The sequence below is a fragment of the Pleuronectes platessa genome, chromosome 14 (assembly GCF_947347685.1).
Source record: "Pleuronectes platessa chromosome 14, fPlePla1.1, whole genome shotgun sequence".
NCBI classification, from domain to species: Eukaryota; Metazoa; Chordata; class Actinopteri; order Pleuronectiformes; family Pleuronectidae; genus Pleuronectes; species Pleuronectes platessa.
This window is the reverse complement of record NC_070639.1, coordinates 1,259,331-1,283,913: the sequence shown is the minus strand read 5'-3', so window position 1 is coordinate 1,283,913 and position 24,583 is coordinate 1,259,331. Positions and strand designations below refer to the sequence as shown.

Sequence of the window (24,583 nt, the reverse complement as noted above, 5' to 3'; positions counted from 1 at the left end):
TTTATTTTTTTTCCATAATTTTTTTTATTCGTTTTAATGCTGTTAGAAACATGGAAAAGTGGATTGGCTTGCTTTATGCAAATGTTTTATTTTATTGAAAAACAACATTGCCAAACAGGGCGGTACTAAATAAAATTATAAAGTGCACATTTCAGGTAAACAAGGACTCAGCCTATAGTGCAGTTAAACCATGGCTTAATATTTTCTTTTTTTCAAGTTTGCTGCGAACATAGCAGTCATAAAAATATATATTTTAGTTGTATAAAAGCGAGAGCAGGTCAGACTGGAGCTGCAGCTTCTGCTCAAGAAGCAACAAAAGACAGATCTCACTGTGTCTCTCTGAGCGAGTGCGGTGGGCGGAGCCCCGGGACCGGTGCGCTATCTTGGAGCATGCACGCACGCACGCACGCACGCACGCACGCACGCACGCACGCACGCACGCACGCACGCACGCACGCACACGCCCGCCCGCTCCTGGTACTTCACAACAGCCTGATACGATGATGTTTTAAAAATGATTGTTACTTAGTCAACCACCAACAAAAAGCGTGTGTCACACGGCGAAAGTGTGAGAGTTGGCAGCTCTGCGTTTATCTCGCAAGCAAAAACTTGACGTCGTTAAAATGGGTTTGCGTTAACGCCGTTAATAACGCAATTAACTAACAGCACTAATATATACACATATATATACTCACTGCTCTTAAGTATTTATTCATGCAGCTTTAGGGACAAATCAGTTATTGATATTGACACATCTGTTGCTGGTTTTCAAAGCACTCACCAACAGAGCAAGGAAGTCAGCTGTCATCAGCATGTAGAAGACCTGATCCCACCCCCCTGAAGACAATAGGCCAGCCAGCAGGGGGCCCAGTGCTGCACCTGATTACATACAAATTTGCAGGATCATCATTGTAACAGTTTACCGAAGAACCTAAGGGGAGCTCGGACAGGTTGACACATAACTGAACCTTAGATTTCATGAAAAACACAAGACTGGTGTAAAAGAAATGCAGAAATTACTTTTTAGTATTAGTTTTGAGATTTGACTTACTCCAAACACTATAAAACAAATCACTATAAAACAAATCTCTTGAAAACTAACAATAAATGTAACAAGTATTGTGTGTGGATCCTAAGTCTGATTTGTCCATTTGTGCCACAGAAACATGTGCTCTTGCTCTTGGATATTTTTTAAATGACTATCAAAACGTTAACCGACAGAATTCCAGGATTGATGTTGACTAGTAAAATCCTCACCACCTCACCGCAAACTTTATTTCTTTCAATGTCTCCCATAGGCAGTTACTGTTTAGGCAAGTTCATTATTTTATTTCATGGCATGGAATTACATTTTTGTACTTCTATTTATGCTCACTAATTGTTGGTTTTCCATCTTACCAGGTAGAACAGTTATCAAAGTGTCTGTAATCATATCATGAGTTGATATCTTTTAAAGTCAACCTACGGCCATCCAAAACAAATCCGTCTCGTGAAATCTCATTTCGCAACATTAAGGACATTTAAATGCTCTCTCCAGTGGCATTGACAGCCTCCCAGCATAAACTGTTTATCCAGCACTGATGAATTAGTTTCTCATTACAAAGATGTTCTTCATTGCCTTTTAAACACTCTGCCTCCTTTAAAAACCCGGTCAGTCTCCTTCTCCCGATCTGCCCCATGGTTTACACCTTCATGACACCAACTCAAAGCGAATGGCTGCCGCTTTGAACGCCTCTACAAAAAACTGGACTTGTTGTGCAAAAAGAAATGTACAACGATCATATTCTTCATTACAAGGATGCTCTCTCTTCAGCATTATCCACCTATTACTCAGGTTTAATCAGTTCAAGTAGAGGAAACACAAGAGCCCTGTTCTCCTTGGTAAACAACATATTACGACCACCGGACTATCTTACACCTCACCTGTACTCAACCTCTTACTGTCACTCCTTAATGTCTTTTTTTATCCCGAAAGTTAACCAAATTCCCCAGTAACTGACTTCTAATTCATCCCATAGTCCATCCCTTCTGGTTCTCTCAGCCCCTCGCTCTTGCTCACTTTCAAGTTTCAATCGTCCCTCTGTTGTGGAAATTTCTGACCTCATTCAGAAATCTAAGCCATCAACCTGTCAAATAGACCCTCTTCCGACTGCCCTAGTAAAAGCCTGCCTACCCTCTCTAGCCTCCCTAATAACTGTCATCCTAATTTCCTACCTCACCTCTGGTCTGGTTCCCTCATCTTTCAAATCAGCTGCAATAACTCCTGCACTGAAGAAACCTGGTTCACACCCCAAAAACTTCATTAACTTTCGTCCTATTTCTAACTTACCTTTTCTCTCCAAAATCCTGGAAAAACACAGTTTCATCTCAACTCCATGACCATTTATCTGACAATAACCTCTTTGTGTAATTCCAGTCTGGCTTCCACCCCCTCCAGAAAGTACAGAAACAGCCCTGGTAAAAATCACGAATGACCTCCTCATGGCACCTGGCAACGGACTGTTAACCATTCTCATCCTCCTTGATCTGGCTGCAGCCTTTGACACCATCTCTCACCATATACTCCTCGACAGACTAGCCTCCATAGGCATCACCAACACACCCTTGGATTGGTTAAAATCTTACCTGTCTGGCCGTACTGAGTTCATCCATGGATCTGTTCTTGGGCCCCTTCTATTTCATCATCTACTTGGCCATATCTTCCATAAATTTGACATTCATTTCCATTTCTATGCGGAAGACACCCAGCTCTACCTTTCAACCAAACAAACTTCCATCCTCCAAACTACCTCCCTCTCTGACGGCCACAGGAAATCAAATTCTGGTTCTGCTGCAATTTCCTAAAACTCAATAGCGATAAAACCAAAGTTCTCCTTATTGGCACTAAATTCACCTTATTAAATGAGACAATCTTTCATTCAATATTGACCACCCTTTAGTTTCTCCCTCCCCTGAGGTTAAGCGACTGGGTGTCATCCTTGACAGCACTCTGTCTTTCCAAGCCCACATCAATAATGTTAACGGGTCCGCATACTTTCATCTACGCAACATTAATCGTCTCCAACCATCCCTCACACTCAACACTGCCGCCATTCTTGTCCACAACCTGGTTACATCCCGCATTGATTACTGTAATTCCCTTCTTTTTGGTCACCCTCATATACTCCTTCATAAAGTTCAATAAGTCCAGAACTCTGCTGCTCGCATAATTTTCCAGAACCCCTTCCATTAATCACATCACTCCTGTCCTTCAGAAGCTTCATTGGCTCTCGATCAAAATACCGCATTACTTTTAAAATTCTAATCCTCACCTTTAAGACCATCCAGCATACCTTTCTGAACTCCTGCATGTCGAAGCACCATCAGATCTTCTTCTTCAATTCACCTCAGTCTACCACCTGCCCATTTGTCCACCGTGAGATCTAGAGCCTTCAGCCGCACTGCCCCCCGCCTCTGGAACTCCCTCCCACAAGACATTCGCAACAATAAGTCTCTCTCCTTTTTTAAATCACATGTAAAAACTCATCCATTTAAACAGGCTTTTTCAGTTTGATTGTCTTCCATTTTTTGTTCACTGTTCATTTCATTTTATTGATGGTTTGATACATTGTTTCTTATGTTGCGTTTTTTTATCTGCCATGTAAGGTGATCTTGAGTGCCCTGAAAGGCGCCAAAAAAAAAGTATTATTATTATTATCAGTAACAGACTGTATGCATCAGTGTCCAACCTCACAAGCTGTGTTTTTTTCTAAATGTAATAGCTCAGAGGAGCTACTTTTGTCTTCTACTGTCCTAATTTGTTAATAGGTTTACTTTTGTTGTTGGTACTTTTCCCATTCATAAACCCTAAAATAGAGAAGATTTTGAAACAAGTCACTAACTTTTTTAATTGAATTGAAGCCAAATTATTATAGCCATATTATCATGGGTGTATTACTGTTGACTCAAATGTCTGGGTTAATCAATATATTTTTTACAATATATATATAATTCGTATTTTCAAACTTAACTAATTTTAAAATATCAATGGCTTATTTAATTAAGTGTCGCACAAGATGAAACTGAGGTGAAGTGTTCATGTCGTGATTGCCTCCTGCTCACGCACGTGGGAAGAGTCTGTATGAACTGATCAAGGGCAGCAAATTTTGGCTTGTAAAATAAAGAGGAAAAAAGACCAACAGGGAGAGCTTCGATGTGTAGAAAAGGACCTCAGAGAAATCATGAAAAGAGGATCCGCATTATTTTATTTGGAAATGTTTGCACTTAAAAATTGTGCTCCGTTTCCACATACATTTTTTTTTAATCCTCGATGTTTGTTATATCATTTTAATTTTATTCAGCGTTGAGTGACAATGTTGTAGTTGAGATGCATTTATCAGGATACTGTCTGTCATTTTAATTATTATAGGTTAAATGATTAATATTTGCATATGATTTAACAAAGTTGGTACACAATAGAATTTTGTGTTCATAATGTTCATTTCATGCATTTAGAACTTAGATATGAATTTTTTATATTTATTAATAATTGTTAGTTAACCTTTGAATATATTTTTGTTGGTTTGCTGTATGAAAAGAATTTAGATCTTAAGTTAAGTTTAGGTAATATGATTTAACTTATGCAACTAGAATAATGATAGGGAACATTTTTTTTTTCTCTATCTCTTTATTTTAAGGTTATCATGTGTAATCATTCATCCTGAAATGATTCCTTCTGTGAAATAAATACCAGAAGAAAAGGTATTGATGCCATTTTTGCATTAAGGCAAACATTGAAGTAGAAATATCCCCCCAAAACTTGCTACAAGTATAATTTTACAATTAATTAATTACACGAGTAAATGCCTGTAAGTAATTCTGTATGCAGTAAAGAAAATGTTGCCATGACAAGACAGTGACAATCATTTATATATATACACTCCTGATCAAAATCTTAAGACCAGTTCAAAAATTGCATGAATTTGCATTTTGCACTGTTGAATCGTAGGAAGGTTCTAAGTAGAGTTTCAAAATGCAAAAAGAAGAAATGGGAACAAGAGCCCAAAAGTTGTGAGCAGGCAATTTATTGAAAACAACAATTTAACTGAAGTAGACTGTTCAACAGCTGATCAAAAGTTTAAATTAAAAATAAACTCCTAAAACAGAAATTAAAGTATCAAAACCTGACTCAGTAATGAGTAGCTCCACCATTATTGTTGATACTTCAAAAATTTGTTTTGGCATGCTTGATGCAAGTGTTTCCAAAAGGCTACTGCGAATGTTGCGCCAAGTGGTGAAGATGGCTTCACGAAGGGCATCCACTGTCTGGAACTGAAGTCCATTTTTGTAAACTTCCCTTGTCATCCATCCCCAAATGTTCTCAATTGGATTAAGATCAGGGGAACACGCAGGATGGTCCAAAAGAGTGATGTTATTCTCCTGGAAAAAAGTCTTGGTCAGACGGGCATTGTGAATTGGAGCGTTGTCCTGCTGAAAAACCCAGTCGTTACCACACAGACGAGGGCCCTCAGTCATGAGGGATGCCCGCTGCAACATCTCCACATAGCCAGCTGCTGTTTGACGCCCCTGCACAACCTGGAGCTCCATTGTTCCATTGAAGGAAAGAGCACCCCAGATCATGATGGCGCCCCCTCCACTGTGCCGCGTAGAAAACATCTCAGATGGCATCTCCTTGTCATGCCAGTAACGTTGGAAGCCATCAGGACCTTCAAGGTTAAATTTTTTCTCGTCAGAGAATAAAACTTTCTTCCACCTTTGAATGTCCCATGTTTGGTGCTCCCTTGCAAAGTCTAAACGGGCAATTTTGTGGCGTTGAAGGAGACGTGGCCTTTGAAGACGTTTCTTGTTTTTGAAGCCCTTCCTTCGCAGATGCCGTCTGATGGTTATTGGGCTGCAGTCAGCACCAGTTATGGCCTTAATTTGGGACGAGGATCATCCCGTGTCTTGACGGACAGCCATTCGGATCCTCCGGCTCAGCGCCGGTGAGATTTTTTTGGGTCTACCACTTGATTTTTTTGTTCCATAACCCTGAGGATCTTTTAAGAAATACAAAATGACTGTCTTACTGCGTCCAACCTCAGCAGCGATGGCACGTTGTGAGAGGCCTTGTTTATGCAGTTCAACAATCCTACCACGTTCGAAGACGCTGAGCTTTTTTGCCTTTGCCATCAAGAGATCTTCACAGTGTGATTACTTGAAAGGAAATGACATGGAATCAAAATTTTTGCACAGATTTTGGCTTTTAAAGGCTGTGGTCTTAAACTTTTGATCAGCTGATAAACAGCTTATTTGAGTTAAATTGTTGTTTTCAATAAATTGCCTGCTCACAACTTTTGATCTCTTGTTCCCATTTCTTCTTTTTGCATTTTGAAGTTCTACTTAGAACCTTCCTAAGATCCAACAGTGCAAAATGCAAATTCATGCAATTTTTTAACTGGTCTTAAGATTTTGATCAGGAGTATATATATATGTTCAAAGAAATTAGGGAAACAATTAATCGTCACAGTATAACATCTATCTAATAATATCTGCTCCTTTGTCCAAGGAGGAAGAGGAGGAGCATTACGAGAGTCCTACCAAATGACCTTCAGCAGGCTACTGGTGTGCATGTTTCTGACCAAACTTTCAGAAACAGACTCCATGACGGCATGAGGCCCCTACGTCCTCTTGTGGGACCTGTGCTTGCAGTCTGATTGGCAATAGCCAGAGAACACCCGAATTGGCAGGGCCGCCACTGGCGCCCTGTTTTCAAATGTGTGCTGTGAATCATGTGCGAATATGGCTCCAGAGGACGATAACAGAGATTTATTTTAACAGTGTATATATATATATTTATATATATATATATATATATATATATATAAATAAATGAAGACAGTGTCTGCTTATCAGTGGGACTGACCTACAGATCCTGTGCCATCAATGATGGCAGTGACAGTCGACAGTGCTCTGGCGTTGCCTTTCAGGCTCTTATGGGTCCCCTAGAATGAAGAGTAAAACAGAGAGAGAGAGAGTGAGAGAAAACATAAGAGAGTGGACCTGTTCCTTAGTTTCATAGTGAAAATGGAATGTGACTATAGTAGAACACGCTTACCAAATCAGCAGATACTGCAGTTGTGATGAGGGCGTATGGTCCATTGACTAGACCTCCACACACTAGCAGCATGCCTAGGACATACACAGACATGTCCTATTCATGTTTTCAGTATTTCAGTCTGCAGCCACACAAGTCCACTACACTCTGAAAACCTATGCATACCTCTATGGTACTTGGATACATTTAAGACAACTTTGAGGCGAAATTAACTGTTGATAATGTAATATCTATTATGCACACTTCTTTTGATGACATTTGTTGTGAAAATTATTAAATAGGGGCTCAACATGATCTTCTGCTGCATTGCAATGTATCATATAATAACACTTACAATTTTCCTTCAGCATATTATGAGGATAATGATCGGCACCTGTGACCATCATGACATGAGTCATCAGTCGTGCCACAATGTCAGCCACTGATGATCACCAAAGCTCAAATGATGAAGTCATGTGACCTCATTAATCTGAGCGTCATACATGAAAAGCAAAAAGTTTGAATGGTGTTGATTTTTATATCTAAATGCAATATGTTTGCAAATAAGGCAATCAATACACTTCAGATTGCACTAACAAAAGGCATTTACACACAGATATTTGAATAAGGTTTTGTCTCAGAAGCTTCCATCTGAATCAGTCTTTCAATAAGTAGAACTTTAGACCTTTGTATAAAGAAGCAGAGATTTTATCGACCACTCAAAGTGCAAAGTTCATACACAGCGCGTTTTTTTGGCAGACCATTCATACATTGTCAATGCCATCAGGGGCAATTTGGGGATCAGTATTTTGACCAGGTAATGTAGCTTCAAGGAGCCAGGGTATTGAACCACAAACACTCTAGTTAAAAGAAGACCCTCTCTATCAAGAAACTGAACCCCAATATTGCCCCTTCTTATAAAGAAAGTGCTGCATGTAATGGTCTTTATGAAGTGTGTGAATAGAAAATTATACTGTAAAGTGGTCATCAAGACTAGAAAGTGCGACAGAAATACAGACAATTAACCTTCTGTATATCATAATTTATTTGACTACGTTTTCTTTTATGTGGACTTTCTTTCACACTTTCCCTATATTTCATCCACTTTTTATGGTTGGAGACACACACACAATTTAGTGGACACTTGTGTTCATTTTGTTGACAAAAGCTTCAACTAAATATGGTTGTCAATGTAAGTTTTTTTCCAATAATGATAAGGCCTATCTTTGGTCTTGACTAAAATATTACTATTTGTTTCTGACAAGTAAAATAAATAACAATAACAAACCAATGTTGCCGGATCTCAGGACACAGACTACCACTCAAAAGTAACAGTATGAGATATTGTAGATGTCTCCCAAATAAAATTAACTTCAAATCTAAATTAGTCAGGTTTCCACAGAATATATGATGAACACCAGAACACATGCTCTGTAAATTATTTCTTGAAATTACTCTACTGTGACCTAAAAGAGGTCAACAAAAGAAGAATCTATTATGCATCCCAGAGGAGTTCATGGTTGTTGGCCATGTTCAGGGCCTCTATTTCAGAGGAGGAAAGTGGGAGCTGTAGTCTGATGGTTGTTGTCAGTGGCAGCAACCCAAGAGGCTGCTGATGGGTCTGTCAGACTGAAGGAAACATGGCTGGAAGGTGGAAAGAGGACTTAGAGGAGCACCTGAAACTGTCCCATATGTCTATTGTTGAACAGGCAGAGTCTGAAGACTTGGGGGACGGCTTGTCTATATCCCTGAGAGAGGTTGCTATGGTAGTTAAGAAATAAAGGAAAGTGAGAGCTGCATCCTTCAGTACAAAGTTGAACAGATTCCCATTGGCTCTTGGACTCTGCAAGCCAGGGTTGCTCTTTTATCACCAATTTAGTTTGGGACTTTCATGGATATCATTTCAAAGCTCGTCCATGGAGAGGAGAGCGCTTAGATGTGCATTCTTGCTTTTTGCAGACAATGTTGTTCTGTTGGCTTCATCAGGCCTAACTTGTCGAGTGCAACATGGCAAATCGGCTGGAAAATGGTGAATTGCTCTCTTCAGGTTGGGGTTAGTTGCTCCACCATGTGAAGGAGTTCAAGTATCTTGGGGTCTTGTTCACAAGTGAAGGGACGATGGAGTGCAAGATGAACAGGTGGGTCAGTATGGTGTCATCAGTAATGGGGGGGCGATGTACCGGACCATTGTGTTGAAGAAGGAGCTGAGTTAAAAGTCAAAGCTTTCAGTTTACCACCTAATTTATATTCTAACCCTCACCTAAGTTCATGAACTCTGGTTAGTAACCGAAGGAATAAGATCATGAATAAAAGTGCCCTAAATCAGTTTTCTCCCTAGGGTGGCTGGGCTCAGCCATAATAAATAGTGAGTTCAGGAATCTGTAGGTAGGTCAGAGTAGAACCTCTGCTCCTTCATTCTTGAAAGGAGACAGTTAAGGTGGTTCGAGTATGTAGTCAGGATGCCTCCTGGGTGCCTCCCGTCAGAAATTTACTTGGCACACCCAACCAGGATGAGACCTCGGGATAGACCCAGAAGTCACTGGAGGGATTTACATAACCCTGGCCTGGGACACCTCATAATCCCCCAGGAAAAGATTGAAAGCATGGCTGGGGAGACGGACGTCTGGAATGTCCTTCTTTGATGGTTACCTATGCAACCTGAACCCGGATTAACGCAAGATGAGGAGAAATTTAATGATGCATGTTTTTGTAAACTGCTTCTTAAGCAGCTAACCAAGTGGCACCAACTCTGACTAAGTTGTAAAGTGAGATCTGGCTCTTACCGATGGTTGGCCCCAGACCAAACTCACTTATCATGGAGAAGCCATAGAGCTGCAAAACAAAGACAACGCAAAACAATGAAAGCACTCACATTTTCATTCACAATTCATTACTTACTACTGTGGCTTTAGGATCGAAAAAGATGCCGGCACTGAAATTAAAGTGAAATTGCTTTCAAAGTAAGACCATAAATAGCTTTTATCAGTTAAATAAAATGTGTTTTACTCCCCTGTTGCAAGCTCCCCCCAGGCCGAGCTGGGTAAGAACACAACAAATAAAGTTGAAGCCTAAAATAAACACCCATACAAAGTAAAACCCTTAATTGGTAAAAAAAAGAGCGGGAAAAAAATATTAGGATAAAATTATTACATAAATAAGAATTAAAAAGGAGAGAGAGATTTTATCTTTAATGGTCTGCCCCTGCTGTCTCCTATGTGGGCCCCCCATGTTATTGTGAATATATCATATCTAATGGATTAATTAGCAGCAACTTGTTACAATCACCCCAAATCAAAGGGAAAAATCTGATTTTATTCTTCGACACTTTACCATGAAAGTACTGTAGTTGAGTGCTGTTATTAAAAACATTTCTATACTAATGGATAGTACCTTTCATTAGTTTGAAGCAAATATATGTAAAAATGTAATTGATGTTGACATACTGTTTTAACTCTGCTAAATGACGTTGCTTCTTGCACAAGGCGTGCTTCGAGATGGCTGGCTTGACTTGTCAATTATCGCTATGGAAGACATTTTGGGATCGTACCTAAAATTCTATATTTTCAGCAGGTGACTGGACCTCGATTACCAATATGTTGTTCATATTTTTTTTTAATTTGTTCTTCAGAAATTCCCAAAGAAAACTGAAGAATTGTATGCAAATTTGTTCTTATATTGATGAATGTCATGTCTTCCGAAGTTGAAGTGCAGGCCAGTTCTTCCTGGATTTAAAAGGCAGCAGCAGAGCTGCCACACAGGGGAGAGGCAAATGAAGAGAGGAACATGGAGATAATGATAGACTTTATTGCTGTTAATGATAATGATTGCTGATAATGATAGACTTTTTTGCTCTTTGATGCCATTATCAGGATTCAACACAATGTGGCAGGAAGATGGCTTTAAATACTATTATTGGGGCAATTATCATGCTAATTTGCTATTCTTGTGCATGTTCATGCAAATATGCACAGGTAGCATTCATCATGTTTATGACTCCTCTTCTCATAGCTTGATGCCGTGACTCTTTCATGACTCACAGTGGAAACCCATTGGTCAGCAGCATAATTATTCATTAATCATTCATGTTTGAAAGTGGGCTTGTGGAGGGGGGACCCGGATGCAGATCCACCTACACACATTTCCAGGTGGACTGTGATTTATACAGTGAACATTGCATTCAAATGTGCGTGTGCACGGTTTTATATATCTGAATTTTCTTTTGCGTACATCCCTCCACCCTTTAGGAGGTTGGTCCCGGCAGGCCCTGCCACGAATCGTCCCTACTAAGGATCCCCAATGCACCGCCCCGGGGCAGGCAATGGTGGGTTCAAAGAAAACCCTGAAAAAGACTCAATCCACAATAGCATCTTATCTACAGTATTATGCTCTGCACAATCTATCTTCCCAATGTAAAACTGTCCAAAGAGGATTAGTAGGAGATCTAGTAAAGGGTTGCCAGAATAAATACTGATTTGATCAAGTCTTTTTCTGTTTGCACTTTGTATGAAGTTAACTTAGAAAGCTATTCATGATGTTACTTTTGAAAGCAATGTCACTTTAATTTCAGTGCCTACACTTTTTCCACAGTCCCAAAGACACAGAGTAGATTCAAACATATAAATCCAACATTATTTGAAGTGACTGCGCTTGATGTTGTGACTCTGACTTTATGGAATATCCACTGAAGTCTTGTACACTCCAAAATACAATGCCAGATACCAACTTTTGGACCTAACTTAATAATGTGGATAAGTGAAACAGTTCAATAGAAACTTACAGTGGGAGCTGCAAGCAACAACATTACTGCACAGGTGGTGGCTCTCTTCCCCAGTTTATCAGAGATGACTCCCGCCAAGATTCCCCCTGAGCAAACAAGTACACATGATATCAGAGTTAAGTAAATAGTTACATAAGACACACACTCTACACACACACCAACACACAGACTCAAAATAAGTTGAGGAAAATTTGAACAAAAGCACCTACCCACAATTCCTCCCACATCAAACAAGGTGGAGAGATCTCCAGCCGCCTTGGCATCCAGGTGAGCTGAAACAAACAACAAACAAACACATTTTTATAAAATATATTTATATATACACTCACCGGCCACTTTATTAGGTACACCTTGCTAGTACCGGGTTAGACCCCCTTTTGTCTTCAGAACTGCCTTAATTCTTCGTAGCATAGGTTCAACAAGGCGTGGCATATAAACGATGCTCAATTGGTACACCACCAGCACCAGCCTGAACCGTTGATACAATGCAGGATGGATACAAGGCAGGATGGATCCATGCTTTCATGTTGTGTTTGCCAAATTCTGACCCTACATCTGAAAGACGCAGCTGAAATCGAGACTCATCAGACCATGCAACGTTTTTCCAATCTGCTATTATTCCAATTTTAGTGAGACTGTGCAAATTTTAGCATAATTTTCCTAATCTTAGCTGAGAGGCGTGGCACCCGGAGTGGTCTTCTGCTGCTCTAGCCCATCTGCTTCAAGGCTCGATGTGTTGTGCGTTCAGAGATGGTATTCTGCATACCTTGGTTGTAACGAGTGGTTATCTCAGTTAAGTTGCCTTTCTTAACTGAGTGTATTGTTTAGTGACTCGTCATCTTGACGGGCTTTGTCGGAGGGTAACACAAGTATTTGCGGTTCTGTAATGTAACATTGTTCTTAAATTTGTTAAAAGTATTTGTAGCCAGCTCTTGGCGCATGTTAACCAGTGAAATGTTATATGTTAACAAGCTTTACTTTATCGGCAACAGCCGGGTCACGCCATTTTGTGAGAGGCCTCTGAGGAGTTGGAGTGTGTGCGTGTAAAATGGTGATATGTGTGATTGAAGAAAGTGCTAAAAACAGGAATGGGTTTATAGTCCAGGCAAAGCAACTCATGTTGGAGCCAAAAATCGAAATAATTGTAAAATAATTTTTTTCACTATAGATCATTTCTATGAGGTGTCCAGAACAACATACTAAAAGTCCTAAGAAATCCTAGTTGAGGAAATATGTTTAATTCTCATCAATATATGCCAATAAGGCATTTTTCCTTTACTCCTATCAAAATGAAACTTTACACAATGAAAGTACCCATGAAAAGTAAATATTTTTGTGTTTATAGACTATGCCGGCGGGGGCTATACCCATGGCAGGTATTACCAAGCCAGGCGGATTTCAGGTTAGAGGCCAGTCTAAAAGCAGCTTTTCCATCACCTATTTGCAGTGGGATGGTTGGATGAAGATTGGGCTGATGTATTTGTCATACATATGAATGGTGTATCTGCCTATGCAAATTAGGGCATATTCAATAAGTGTGGCGCTCATGTGCATATTCAAATTCATTTCAAAAGAAACTTGTAATACAAAAAAAGTAACTTTTCATGTATACGTTTAGCATGTAAAGTTTTATTATGGTAGGAGTAAAGGAAAACATTAAGCCTATTTCAGTGTATTTTGGGCATATTCGATTAGTGTATAGCTCATTTGCATATTAAAATTCATTTTCAAAGAAACTTGTAACACAAAAAAGGTTATTTTTCATGGGTACTTTCATTGTGTAAAGTTTCATTTTGATAGGAGTAAAGGACAAAAATAGCCCTGGTAGGGTGTATTGTTGCCTGGCCTTATTGGCACACATTGATGAGAATTAAAAATTGTGTTTCAGTCTCTTTAATTATTATTTATGTATCTGTCATTTCATGTTTGTATTATTTTTGAGTATAATGTTAACAGAAAGTACTGTAACCAGAGAGTGAAACCGAATGGAGAATTGAGATGAATGATGTGTGAAGATCTATAAGTTGTGACATCACATTAAAGTGAGTTCGATCTGAGCAAGACGCTGAATTAGTCTCCTCCCTTCTTAAATCCACAGATCTATGATTCTATTGGTTACGCAGCGCTCCCTAGCCTGTGTAAACCTTGCTGCTGGTCCAGATTTCCCCTAGGTCTGGTGCCGGTAACACATGCCACGTTGAAAGTCACTTAAATCCCCTTTCTTCCCCATTCTGATGCTCGGTTTGAAATTCAGCAAGTCGTGATTAGCTATTTGTGTTAACAAGCAATTGAAGAGGTGTGCCTAATAAAGTTGCCAGTGAGTGTATAATATATTGCTGTAGTTTGGTTTCTTTTGTCGCAAAGTCTTTCGTCTGACTAATGAGGTGATGATAAAACTGAACAGGGTTTCATTTTTAAAACGGTGCGCACGCACACCTGAACGCAATGTTCACTGTAAAAATCAAAGTCCACCTTGAAATGTGCGTACTAGGGTCTGCCTCCAAGACCGCCACTTTCAACCATGAATGATTAATGCCAAGCAAATCATGAATATTCTAATTATGCTGCTGACCAATGGGTATCCACCGCGAGTCATGTGAGAGTCACGGCATCAAGGGATGAAAAGAGGAAGCAAAACTTACTGACACTGACATCGAGGTATTTGTTAGTAAGGTGGAGGTGATGCACGATTTTATGGGATAGAAAATAAAGAAAATCCACTGATACTCTGCTGCTGCTGTGGATAATACAGTGAGTTAGAGTGAGTAGGATAGAAAGAACGGAGCCTGAAATTAAAAAAGGTCCTATTCAAAGGTGGAGGCAAAATTAAAAATGCATGATTATTTGATGTCCTCAATCTATAGAATTTAACTGAATTAATATTATTTGGTCGTGTTTGTACTGGGATAGTTCGGTTCTGTCGGTCGATCCGTGTGATATGGCACTCAGTTCAGCACGAAGTTCACAGATCACAGATCAATAGAATCTATATCAGCTGAACCCTTGCCTCCTCCTCATCTTTCCATTCGCGTTCATCCATTACACAGCATCACACAGGATGCACAGGAGGAGATGCTACGTTGCATTAAGGTGATGATGGACGACCAACGAGCTGAAATTGTGGCAAAATTCGAGTCAATCATATCGGAGCTGGTCAAGAAGGAGGTGGCGACTGCTCTCAAACCGCTGCAGGAAAAAGTCTCCCTGCAAAGTGGAACTATTAGTGACCTGGAGCGCTCTGCTAATGAGCACTCGACAGGGCTCACCGCACATTGCGTGCTAAACCAAAGGAGGGAGAGCCGCCACGCCCGAGCAAATTATTCACATATGTTTTGGAGCTGTTCCTCTCTTGCTAGATTTTGATCTGAGATCGTAGGTAATTGGAAGGGATGTGTCTCCCAATGCCTTAACTGCCGTGTTTGGTGTATGGCCTTTCCCACTTACTCTTTCCCCAGCTGATAAGGACTTGATAGCATTCACAACTCTACTGGCCAGGAGGTTGATACTGCTAAAATGGAAATCCCCAGTCCCACCCACCTATACTCACTGGGTTAAGGACGTGCTTTATTTTCTTATATTAGAAAAAATTAGACTGACTCTGATTGGTAAGGCTGTTTCTTTTGAGAAGTCCTGGAATCCCTTTCTGTCTTATGTCAATAGCACAAGCTGTCTGATCACTGTGTGCTAAGAACTGCCTTGCTGAACTTGTGTTTCTTTTATTTATTTTTTATTTTATTTTTTTATTTGTTTTGTTTGTCTGTTTGTTCTTTTTGTTTTGTTTTCCTGTTTAACTATTTTATTTATTATTGACTAAGTTATTTATTTTTAATTATATATATATATATTTTTTTTATTATTACCTGTTGATGTACTGTAGATATTTCTTTATTTTCTTTTATTGATCGTATGTATCTATTTATTTATTCATTTATTTATTGTTAGTATTACTATTATATTGTTATTATTATTATTATGATTTATGTCATCTATTCTTTTATTAATGTATTTACTTGCTTATTTATTTATCCTTTTACTCTCTTCCTCTATCAACCCATCTTTTATGTTTTTCTTTTGTTTGTTTTTCTTTATTTTTCAACTATATGTGCTCATCTGTTGGGGCTAGGTGCTGGAGGGAGGGGGGTTGGTATCTGTTCTGTGGTATGTTAAAATTACATCTGTAATTTTTACACTATTGTTTGTTTGTTAATTATGTAAAATTCAATAAACAGATTGTTTAAAAAAAAGAAATAAAAAAAAAGACATGCAGTGTTATTAAAAACTGTAAAATGACTCGGATCTGTAACTCCACGGTTTAATGGAATCTGAACCTATTTTCCTGTAAGTTGTTTGTTTGATATATTTTTATATATAAAATAAAAGGTTTGTGGTGAGCAGATACGTAAAGCTGTTGGTTTTAATGTTAATGATGAAGTGGATCAATAATCTGGCTTCAGTTCACCCCCTCACGTCTGCATCGCCACTTTCCCGTCTCCAAAACGTTTGTACGCATGGGTCAGTTTGCCTGGAAATGTGCAAATTATCCCGCAAATTTGTTTATAAAAATTCCAACGTTTGCGTGAGAAGTGGCGTATGTACGTTTCAGGCTCCGTTTTTTGCGTGTTCAACGGTTATAAAAGAGACCCCAGGCCGGTTTACCTACAGACTGTATCACAGCCCCGTAGATGGAACCTGGGATCGCCGATCGCCCAAACCATCGGCTGACGGCTTAGGCAATATCAAGATGATATTTAGCTTGTTTTCCCATTTGTATTTTGAATTATTGTTAGGGCCTAGTATTACATTGATTTAATGTGTAGTTTGCCTCATCTTTTTTAATATATACACTACCGTTCAAAAGTTTGGGGTCACTTCGAAATTTCCTTATTTTTCAAGGAAAAGCACAGTTTCTTTTCAATGAAAATAACATTAAATCGATCAGAAATACACTCTATACATTGTTAATGTGGTAAATGACTATTCTAGGTGGAAACTTCCAGTTCAAAACAGGTCAATCTGAGGACGGCTGTTTTAGACAGGGTAAAAAGGGTGCTGTTTTAAAGGGGACATTTTTTTTTCCCGCTTTTGTAGTGCTTCTACACATTAATTTGGATATCTGGCATGTCTACCGTCCCAAAAACTCTGGAAAAAAACAACTCCCGCGATTTGTTGTGGTTCCTCTATTTCAGAAGCGATATGTTAGAGTGCCTCCAATGGGATTACGACCGAAATAGACATCATAGTCGCACATAGTACACTCCCCCATAGATCTATGCACTCCCTCACCACCACTCGACCCACCCATAGATGGACCCACCCACTTCATAGACAGTCTATCGGTGTCCGGCCGCCATTTCATTCTTGCGAGCCTTGGAAACACTTGGATAAGCTAACTAACAGCATGAACCGAATTCGACAACCGAGATGCTCAGTGGTCGGCTGTACAAATCAGCACAAATGTCTTCATGTGACTCCAGCTTCAGAAGACACAAGATTGAGATGGATTGAGTTCATATATGATGGCAACGTTCCTGCAAGAGTTGGCAAATATCTGTTAGTGTGCGCTAACCACTTTGAATCGGACTGTTTTATCAACCTGGGCCAATATAACGCCGGATTCTCGAAAAGGTTGTTATTGAAAGAGGGGTTGGTGCCATCTTTTCATCGCAATACTGAAGACGAGGGAAATGTAAGTATTTTTTTTTATAATTCTGGTATTTGCTTCTTTTAGACATTTTGTGTGGAGGCTAGTGACGTTAGCATGTTGTGGCATGTGTGAGGGGATGGGGGGCTAGTATGTAGTGGTTGGGGATAGGTAGAGACTTTACAGGAGTTTTCATGTTTGACTATTAATAACGTTATTGAACAATTAATCGAGGACGGCTGGCGAGTCTTAGCGAGAAGACCCTGTCGGAGTCCACGGTGAACGGTGTTCGCACGGCAGGTTCGTGAGTGTTGTGCTCTCCACAGTCTTTCCCCCCCCTCCGCTCGCATGTCCTCCCGTGAGCACTGTGCCGCTGATTTTTTTCCGTGGCAGCACTGGGGTGGAAGTTAGCTACAGCGCCGTAGAGGCTACGGGCGCCGGTAGTAGCAGTTACGGGCAGTAGCTGTTACAGGCGTTACGAGCGACGGTAGTAGCTAATACGGGCGCCGGTAGTAGCTGCTACGGGCGCCTCAAGTAGCTGTTACGAGAGCCAGTAGTAGCTGCTACGAGCGCCGGTAGTAGCTGCTACGTGCGCCGGTAGTAGCTGCTACGGGCGCCGGTAGTAGCTGCTACGGGCGCCGGTAGTAGCGGCTACGGGCGCTGTCGCTAACTTCCAGCCCAGTGCTGCCGTGGAAAAAAAATCAGCGGCACAGTACTCACGGGAGGACACACGAGCGGAGGGGGCGGAAAGAGCGTGGAGAGCACAACACTCACGAGCCTAACTTCCAGATACAGCTGCTGCTACGGGCGCTCGCGCAATATACCAGAGGATGTTGTCATAATGTGTGGGACTAGAACGATTATTCATTACCAGCCCTAGTTGGGGGAAATGTGTCCTTGCATCTTTGTATGCATGACAGTAGTACGAACATAAATAACATTGCTGCTTTTGGTGTTTAGGCAAGCACATCTGTTCACGGTGCTAGGGTACATCACGTAGCATGCCAGACGGACCCACCAAAGATGCGCACATATGGCTCGCAGCTTTCTATGAAAACACTGCGACCTCACTACAAAAGTACAGGTTTGTTTACCCTCAGTGTAACTGACTGCTACGCATGCCACTTAAGGCTTACTGTTTTATTCTGTTATTTTGGGTTGGGCTTATTTTGTTTTACACATAGCGACTCCCCTCGCATGAATACCTGCAGTTTAAGGAGCGGACCATTTTAACTGACGCACCAGATCCCTCTCTTCCGGACCACTGCAATAAAACACCTGCCGTACAGCCCGGCATATAGAGAGGAGCAGTAACAAAGACCGGTCGCCGGCTGTGCGGCATTTTCTAAAACCTTACGGAACAAAAAACTATAGTTTAACACCCCTCGCCAGCGGAACGAGGTAAGAAGCTGGTCCTATTAACTCAGCTGCAGGTAGCACCGAATGGGAGTCGCTATATCACGTTAACCGCATCAGACTTGCCTCACGTGGTGATTTGTTTGTTAAATGTATTTTAACGTTTGTATGATTTTATTGATTAAAAGATCGTGTACTTGATCTCATTGCAGTTTTACGGTGCACTTACGGCGCCACGATGATGTGATCAATAAAGAGCCGTGTGACATCAGTTGAGAAAATCTGTGTCGTGTTTGGGGAAGCGGGGGGCTGTTACACTCAGTTACTTCGTCATGTCATTGATTGTGTCTCCGTGTTAAAGTTGTAAAAGCATCTCATTTGTTGTGACTCCATGGATACTGAATGTCTGTTTTATAATAGGCATACAGAAAACTGTGCCCTGCACTGATGTTGGTGTTGGGACCTCAGCTGTAAGAGACCTCGCTTGGAGGAGGGAGAGGACAACCCAAGTTGTTCAAGTATGGACTTCGGAGATCCACAGGATGCTACCTATGATCCTGCTGACTCGATCACAGTCTTGACTGAGTCAGCAGATGTGAGGTGAGTGACTCAATATTTAATCTAAACATTTCAATAATCAGATGGATTACCATCCTACACTTTTTTAGCTGTTGCAGCCTTTTGGTGCAATCTTTGTCTTTCTAATAGAATGGAATCTTCCAACCCTGTTCATAAGACACACACATATATTGTCTATGAAAACTGCCTCCTGGAGCTGTTTGAGGTGTGTCCTGTGTGTCGGCGGGGGACAGATGTAATATATAAGAAGGGCGAGTGCACAGCAAAGCCGGTGAAAGCAGATGCAGCCTTCCGTGAGTCTCACAGGCTTTATTTAAAAGCCAAACAATGTACAAACAGTATGTGAAACATAAATAACATATCAATTAACTGCTGTCTTTAAATGGTCTTCACGATTTAAAGACAATTTATTTATCGCCTTCACGATAAATAGAATAATATTATTACAAAATAATTATAAAAAGAAAATAATGAATACAAAAAAGTGCAAAATGTCCAACTTTTCCCCCCAATTTCTATTACAGATAACATGGATAACCTGTTGGACCTCATCTTTCACGAGGTTTTTCAGGACCCGGCCCCATATGTGAATGAGGTGCTGAAGATCTCAATACCCGAGGATCTCTCTGCCAAGTATGAGAAACCTGACAAGCAGGAAGTTATAGCCAGCTATGTGAGCATCAGGGAACACTCTGCGTATCTGGAGCACTACTCAGGAGGGCAGGACCACCCTGATTCTCCGGCCCAGATAGCCCCAACACCAGCTAACAAAGCTTCTGTACGCCAAATACCTGTAACGGCTGAGCAAAGTTTACATTGTATTTAGAGAATAAAAGGTGACACACAAATATAAAGTGTATACTATAATAAAGTATATACTTATACTTTATTCTATCTATAATAAAGTATATACTTATACTTTATTATATGCTCTGTGGCATTCTTTCTAGCAATCTTTCTGACAATAAAAGTATATAGAAACAGTGCTTTTAGTGTTTGATATGCAACATGTCAACAATTGACACGTGTAAGATGAGCAGTTAGCAAAGTAATACAGAGGGAAGAGTAATTGATGTATTTTATTCCTCAGTAATATTTGTATTGCAGAAATGACTGATATCTCATGCATAAAAAAATAAAGAATTACTGCTCTATTCCTCTTAGACGTAAAGGCCCATAATCTGCCCTATAGATAATAATACTTGGCCCCAAACACCTTAGAGATACATTATCTAATGATATAGCTGCGCTAGACGACATTGCCCTTGCTTCCAATGAAACAGTCAGGAACTTGGGAGTGATCTTCGATCCTGATTTATCCTTTAATAGTCACTTAAAACAAATTTCTAGGACCGCTTTTTTCCACTTGCGTAATATTTCAAAAATTAGACACGTCCTTTCACAAAAAGATGCAGAAAAACTAGTCCACGCCTTTGCTACATCGAGACTGGACTATTGTAATTCATTATTATCAGGCTCCAGCAGTAAGTCGTTAAAGACTCTACAGCTTGTCCAAAATGCCGCAGCACGTGTACTGACGAGAACAAAGAGAAGAGAGCACATTTCTCCAGTATTAGCATCGCTACACTGGCTTCCAGTTAAATCTAGAATAGAATTTAAAATTCTTCTCCTCACCTTCAAGGCCCTTAATAATATAGCGCCTTTTTACCTTAAAGAGCTGTTAGTACCTTATAAACCCACTAGAGCACTCCGCTCCCAGAATTCAAGCCTACTTGTCGTCCCTAAAGTCTCTAAAAGTAGAGTAGGAGCCAGAGCTTTCAGCCATCAAGCCCCTCGGCTGTGGAATGATCTACCACTTTCAGTTCGGGAGACAGATACCATCTTTTCATTTAAGAGTAGGCTCAAAATTTTCCTTTTTGATAAAGCTTATAGTTAGAGCTAATTAGTGCGGAAGAACTTAACTTTTTCTATTTTATGACACATGACACACGGAGCTTCTCTTTCCAGCTTCTCCTTCCTCTTCTCTATCCCCCTTCCCCGGAATCCCTTTGCTTTATCACCCGCAGATCCAGGGCCTCTGTGACCGCACCATGGATTGCGGTTTGTGGATCGTGCACCGGGGGTCGCAGTGTTGGATCCAGTGTGGCGGATTCTGAGTTATGTGGGCTGATCGAGGTGCTGGTGGCGGAACCTGTGTCGCGTTGGCATTGGGCACGGGCGGTGGACCAGGACTGCGGTGGTGGCTCGTGATGGGTCCTGGTGGGCGGCGGTGGACGGTGACTGAGGACTGGAGTGGCGTCTGGTCTGGATGGTGGATCGTGGTCTGGATGGTTGCTGACCATGGACTATGATTGCAGCGGGACTGCTTGACATGTCATGTTGGGGTTGTCCTTCGGGATGTCTACCCTCATCAAATGCTGCTAGAGACTTTAATCTTTAAGACTTTAATCTTGATGATTTTTTCCTGCACGTGGCATCTATTGCACTTCTGTCCGTCCTGGGAGAGGGATCCCTCCCATGTGGCTCTCTCTGAGGTTTCTACGTATTTTTACCCTGTTAAAAGGGTTTTTAGTAGTTTTTCCTTACTCTTGCTGAGGGTTAAGGACAGAGGATGTCACACCCTGTTAAAGCCCTATGAGATGAATTGTAATTTGTGAATACGGGCTATACAAATAAAATTTGATTGATTGATTGATGTTGAATGCATTCTGTAGTGAGACACACATTCAAACACACAGGCTAATTAATGGAGGTAAAAACGTTATGTCCTACACCTCAATGAGAGGGGGGAGGGATGAGAGGGGGGCGGGGCCCTCAAAACAGGTCAATCTGAGGAGGTCTGTTTTAGACAGGGTAAAAAGGTGCTGTTTTAAATGATCCTTGTGGTATATTTACCAAAAAATGTTACAGACATTTCATTAAGACCCCAAGGAACCATATCAACTATGGTAAAATGGGCATAATATGTCCCCTTTAAATGATTCTTGTGGTATTTTGACCAACATTTTTTACAGACATTTCATTAAGACCCCAAGGAACCGTATCAACTGTGGTGAAATGGGCATTATATGTCCCCTTTAAATAAGGAAGTTTATCACTCCATTTTGCAACGCCATGCCATACCCTGTGGACAGCGCTTGATTGGAACCAATTTCCTGCTACAACAGGACAATGATCCAAAGCACACCTCCAAATTATGTAAGAACTATTTAGGGAAGAAGCAGGCAGCTGGTATGCTGTCTGTAATGGAGTGGCCAGCGCAGTCACCAGAGCTCAACCCCATTGAGCTGTTGAGGGAGCAGCTTGACCGTATGGTACGCAAGAAGTGCCCATCAAGCCAATCCAAGTTGTGGGAGGTGCTTCAGGAAGCGTGGGGTGAAATTTCTACAGATTACCTCAACCAATTAAAAGCTAGAATGCCAAAGGTCTGCAATGCTGTAATTGCTGCAAATGGAGCATTCTTTGAAGAATGCAAAGTTTGAAGAACAAAATTAATATTTCAAATAAAAATCATTATTTCTAACCTTGTGAATGTCTTGACTATATTTTCTATTCATTTTGCAACTCATTTGATAAATAAAAGTGTGAGTTTTCATGGAAAACAAGAAATTGTCTAGGTGACCCTAAACTTTTGAACGGTATTATATATATATATATATATGTTAAATTCTCACTTATTATGATTGAAACTAAATATGTCGGCATAAATTGCTTTACTTTGACAGTCAATTGTCTGTTTCTACAGAGTTACAAAGCCACACAATTTAAATATTTTTAGGCTTCAGGGGCTCCAAACAGTCAGTCTCCCTGAGCACTGGACATTTAACTGCCTTTTGCACGGTGTGCCGCGGCACACAAGGATATGGCGCCATGTTTCAATCGAAGCCCATCGGGCTAAATCCTTTGATTAAGTAAAATTTCGTCCTCACCTGCTTTCGTTATGTAGAGCGGCAGCCAGAAGAGGAAGGTGTAACTGACCAGTTTGGCAAAAAGCAGACACAGAGAGAAATCGATCACCCCCTAGCAAGACAGACATACACATAATACCAATTTATTATAATAGCTTTTCTGTGACTGACAACATTCAGGGGTGGTGTCAGCTGACGTCCTCTGAGCCGCTAAAGTTTCACAATGAATAAATGTATTTTTATGTTTGTCATTGCCAATAGGCTGATTTGCTTGAGGCCACCACCACAATATCAGCGATGTGAACAGATTATGATTTTAATTTGTTTTCAAAAGGATAAAATCTTTCTTCATAGTAGATTTAAATCTCATTGATTAATTAATTAATCTCTTGCATTGACACACTCACAAACCTTTTGACAACAGACACAAGTCTGTTGTCAAAATAAAACATTATTTGGTGTTTGCAAGCACAAAGGATGTATGTGATAATTTGAATATAGAGTGGGGACTGTACATTCAGAAGATATTTTAATGCCATGTGTGATCAGTAGACTTAACGCAGTCCACTTGTGATTGGATCTCTTAGGATGGATGTTCTAATCTAGGTCTGAATAGGTCTTATATGGAACAACTTATGTGGATTGACTCTTTGGAGCCGTCTTAAATATCATGTGACAGATTAAATTTCAGTTATTGATTTGACTGTGATCATTCAGAATCATCACCCATGCCTGTAATGCTCCAATGCTTTTAAATAAAAAGTAGCTTAGATGATGGAAGTGTGGGTCTGTGTGTAGCCGACCGGTATTTGTAGGGCTCCCCCGAAGCTGATGGCAGATGGTTCTGATTCGCTCTTAACCACTACGACTGGTTGCACAGGGACACACACTCTGTCCCTGGGCAACAGCAGCTCTACGTCATAGCTCTAAAAGAGAGGGAGGAGAAGAGAGGACAACTGAATGGAAGGAAAGAGACAATAAATTACAGTATTTCTACATGTTCTTTTATGTTTCAGTTGTTCTGATCAGTTCAGTTCATTGTAGGGGGGAGGGGTACTGAGTCAAATGCAATCTGCATCCTCCCCACTAGATTTCCCACTCCTGCTTAGTTCAACCCATTTGTTGTAATAGATGGGTGGTTTGTAAAGAACACCTGCATATAATAAACCTAACTCTGTTAATATTATCATAAAAAAAAGTTTCAAGAAACCCATAGGCTGAATCCTAATGTTCTGACATCCTGGGGCCAACCTAAGCCAAGTCTGCAAGGGGATGTAAGTGCTCTTTTT

The 24,583-nt window shown here is 40.5% G+C and overlaps 1 protein-coding gene across 6 annotated transcripts in view; it reads right to left on the bottom strand.

The window, feature by feature from the left end:
• Window positions 1-24,583, bottom strand: part of slc37a1 (solute carrier family 37 member 1) — a 65,043-nt gene that overhangs the window by 2,238 nt on the left and 38,222 nt on the right. For 4 of the 6 annotated variants that reach the window (XM_053439605.1, XM_053439609.1, XM_053439608.1 and 1 more), the window contains exons 11-18: window positions 24,098-24,220; window positions 23,316-23,406; window positions 12,059-12,121; window positions 11,850-11,935; window positions 9,856-9,904; window positions 7,094-7,167; window positions 6,902-6,980; window positions 782-879 (exon numbers count right to left, since the gene is read on the bottom strand). In XM_053439605.1, coding sequence (XP_053295580.1) covers window positions 782-879; window positions 6,902-6,980; window positions 7,094-7,167; window positions 9,856-9,904; window positions 11,850-11,935; window positions 12,059-12,121; window positions 23,316-23,406; window positions 24,098-24,220 — 663 coding nt within the window. The other 2 variants (XM_053439610.1, XM_053439611.1) reach the window with 2 other exon arrangements.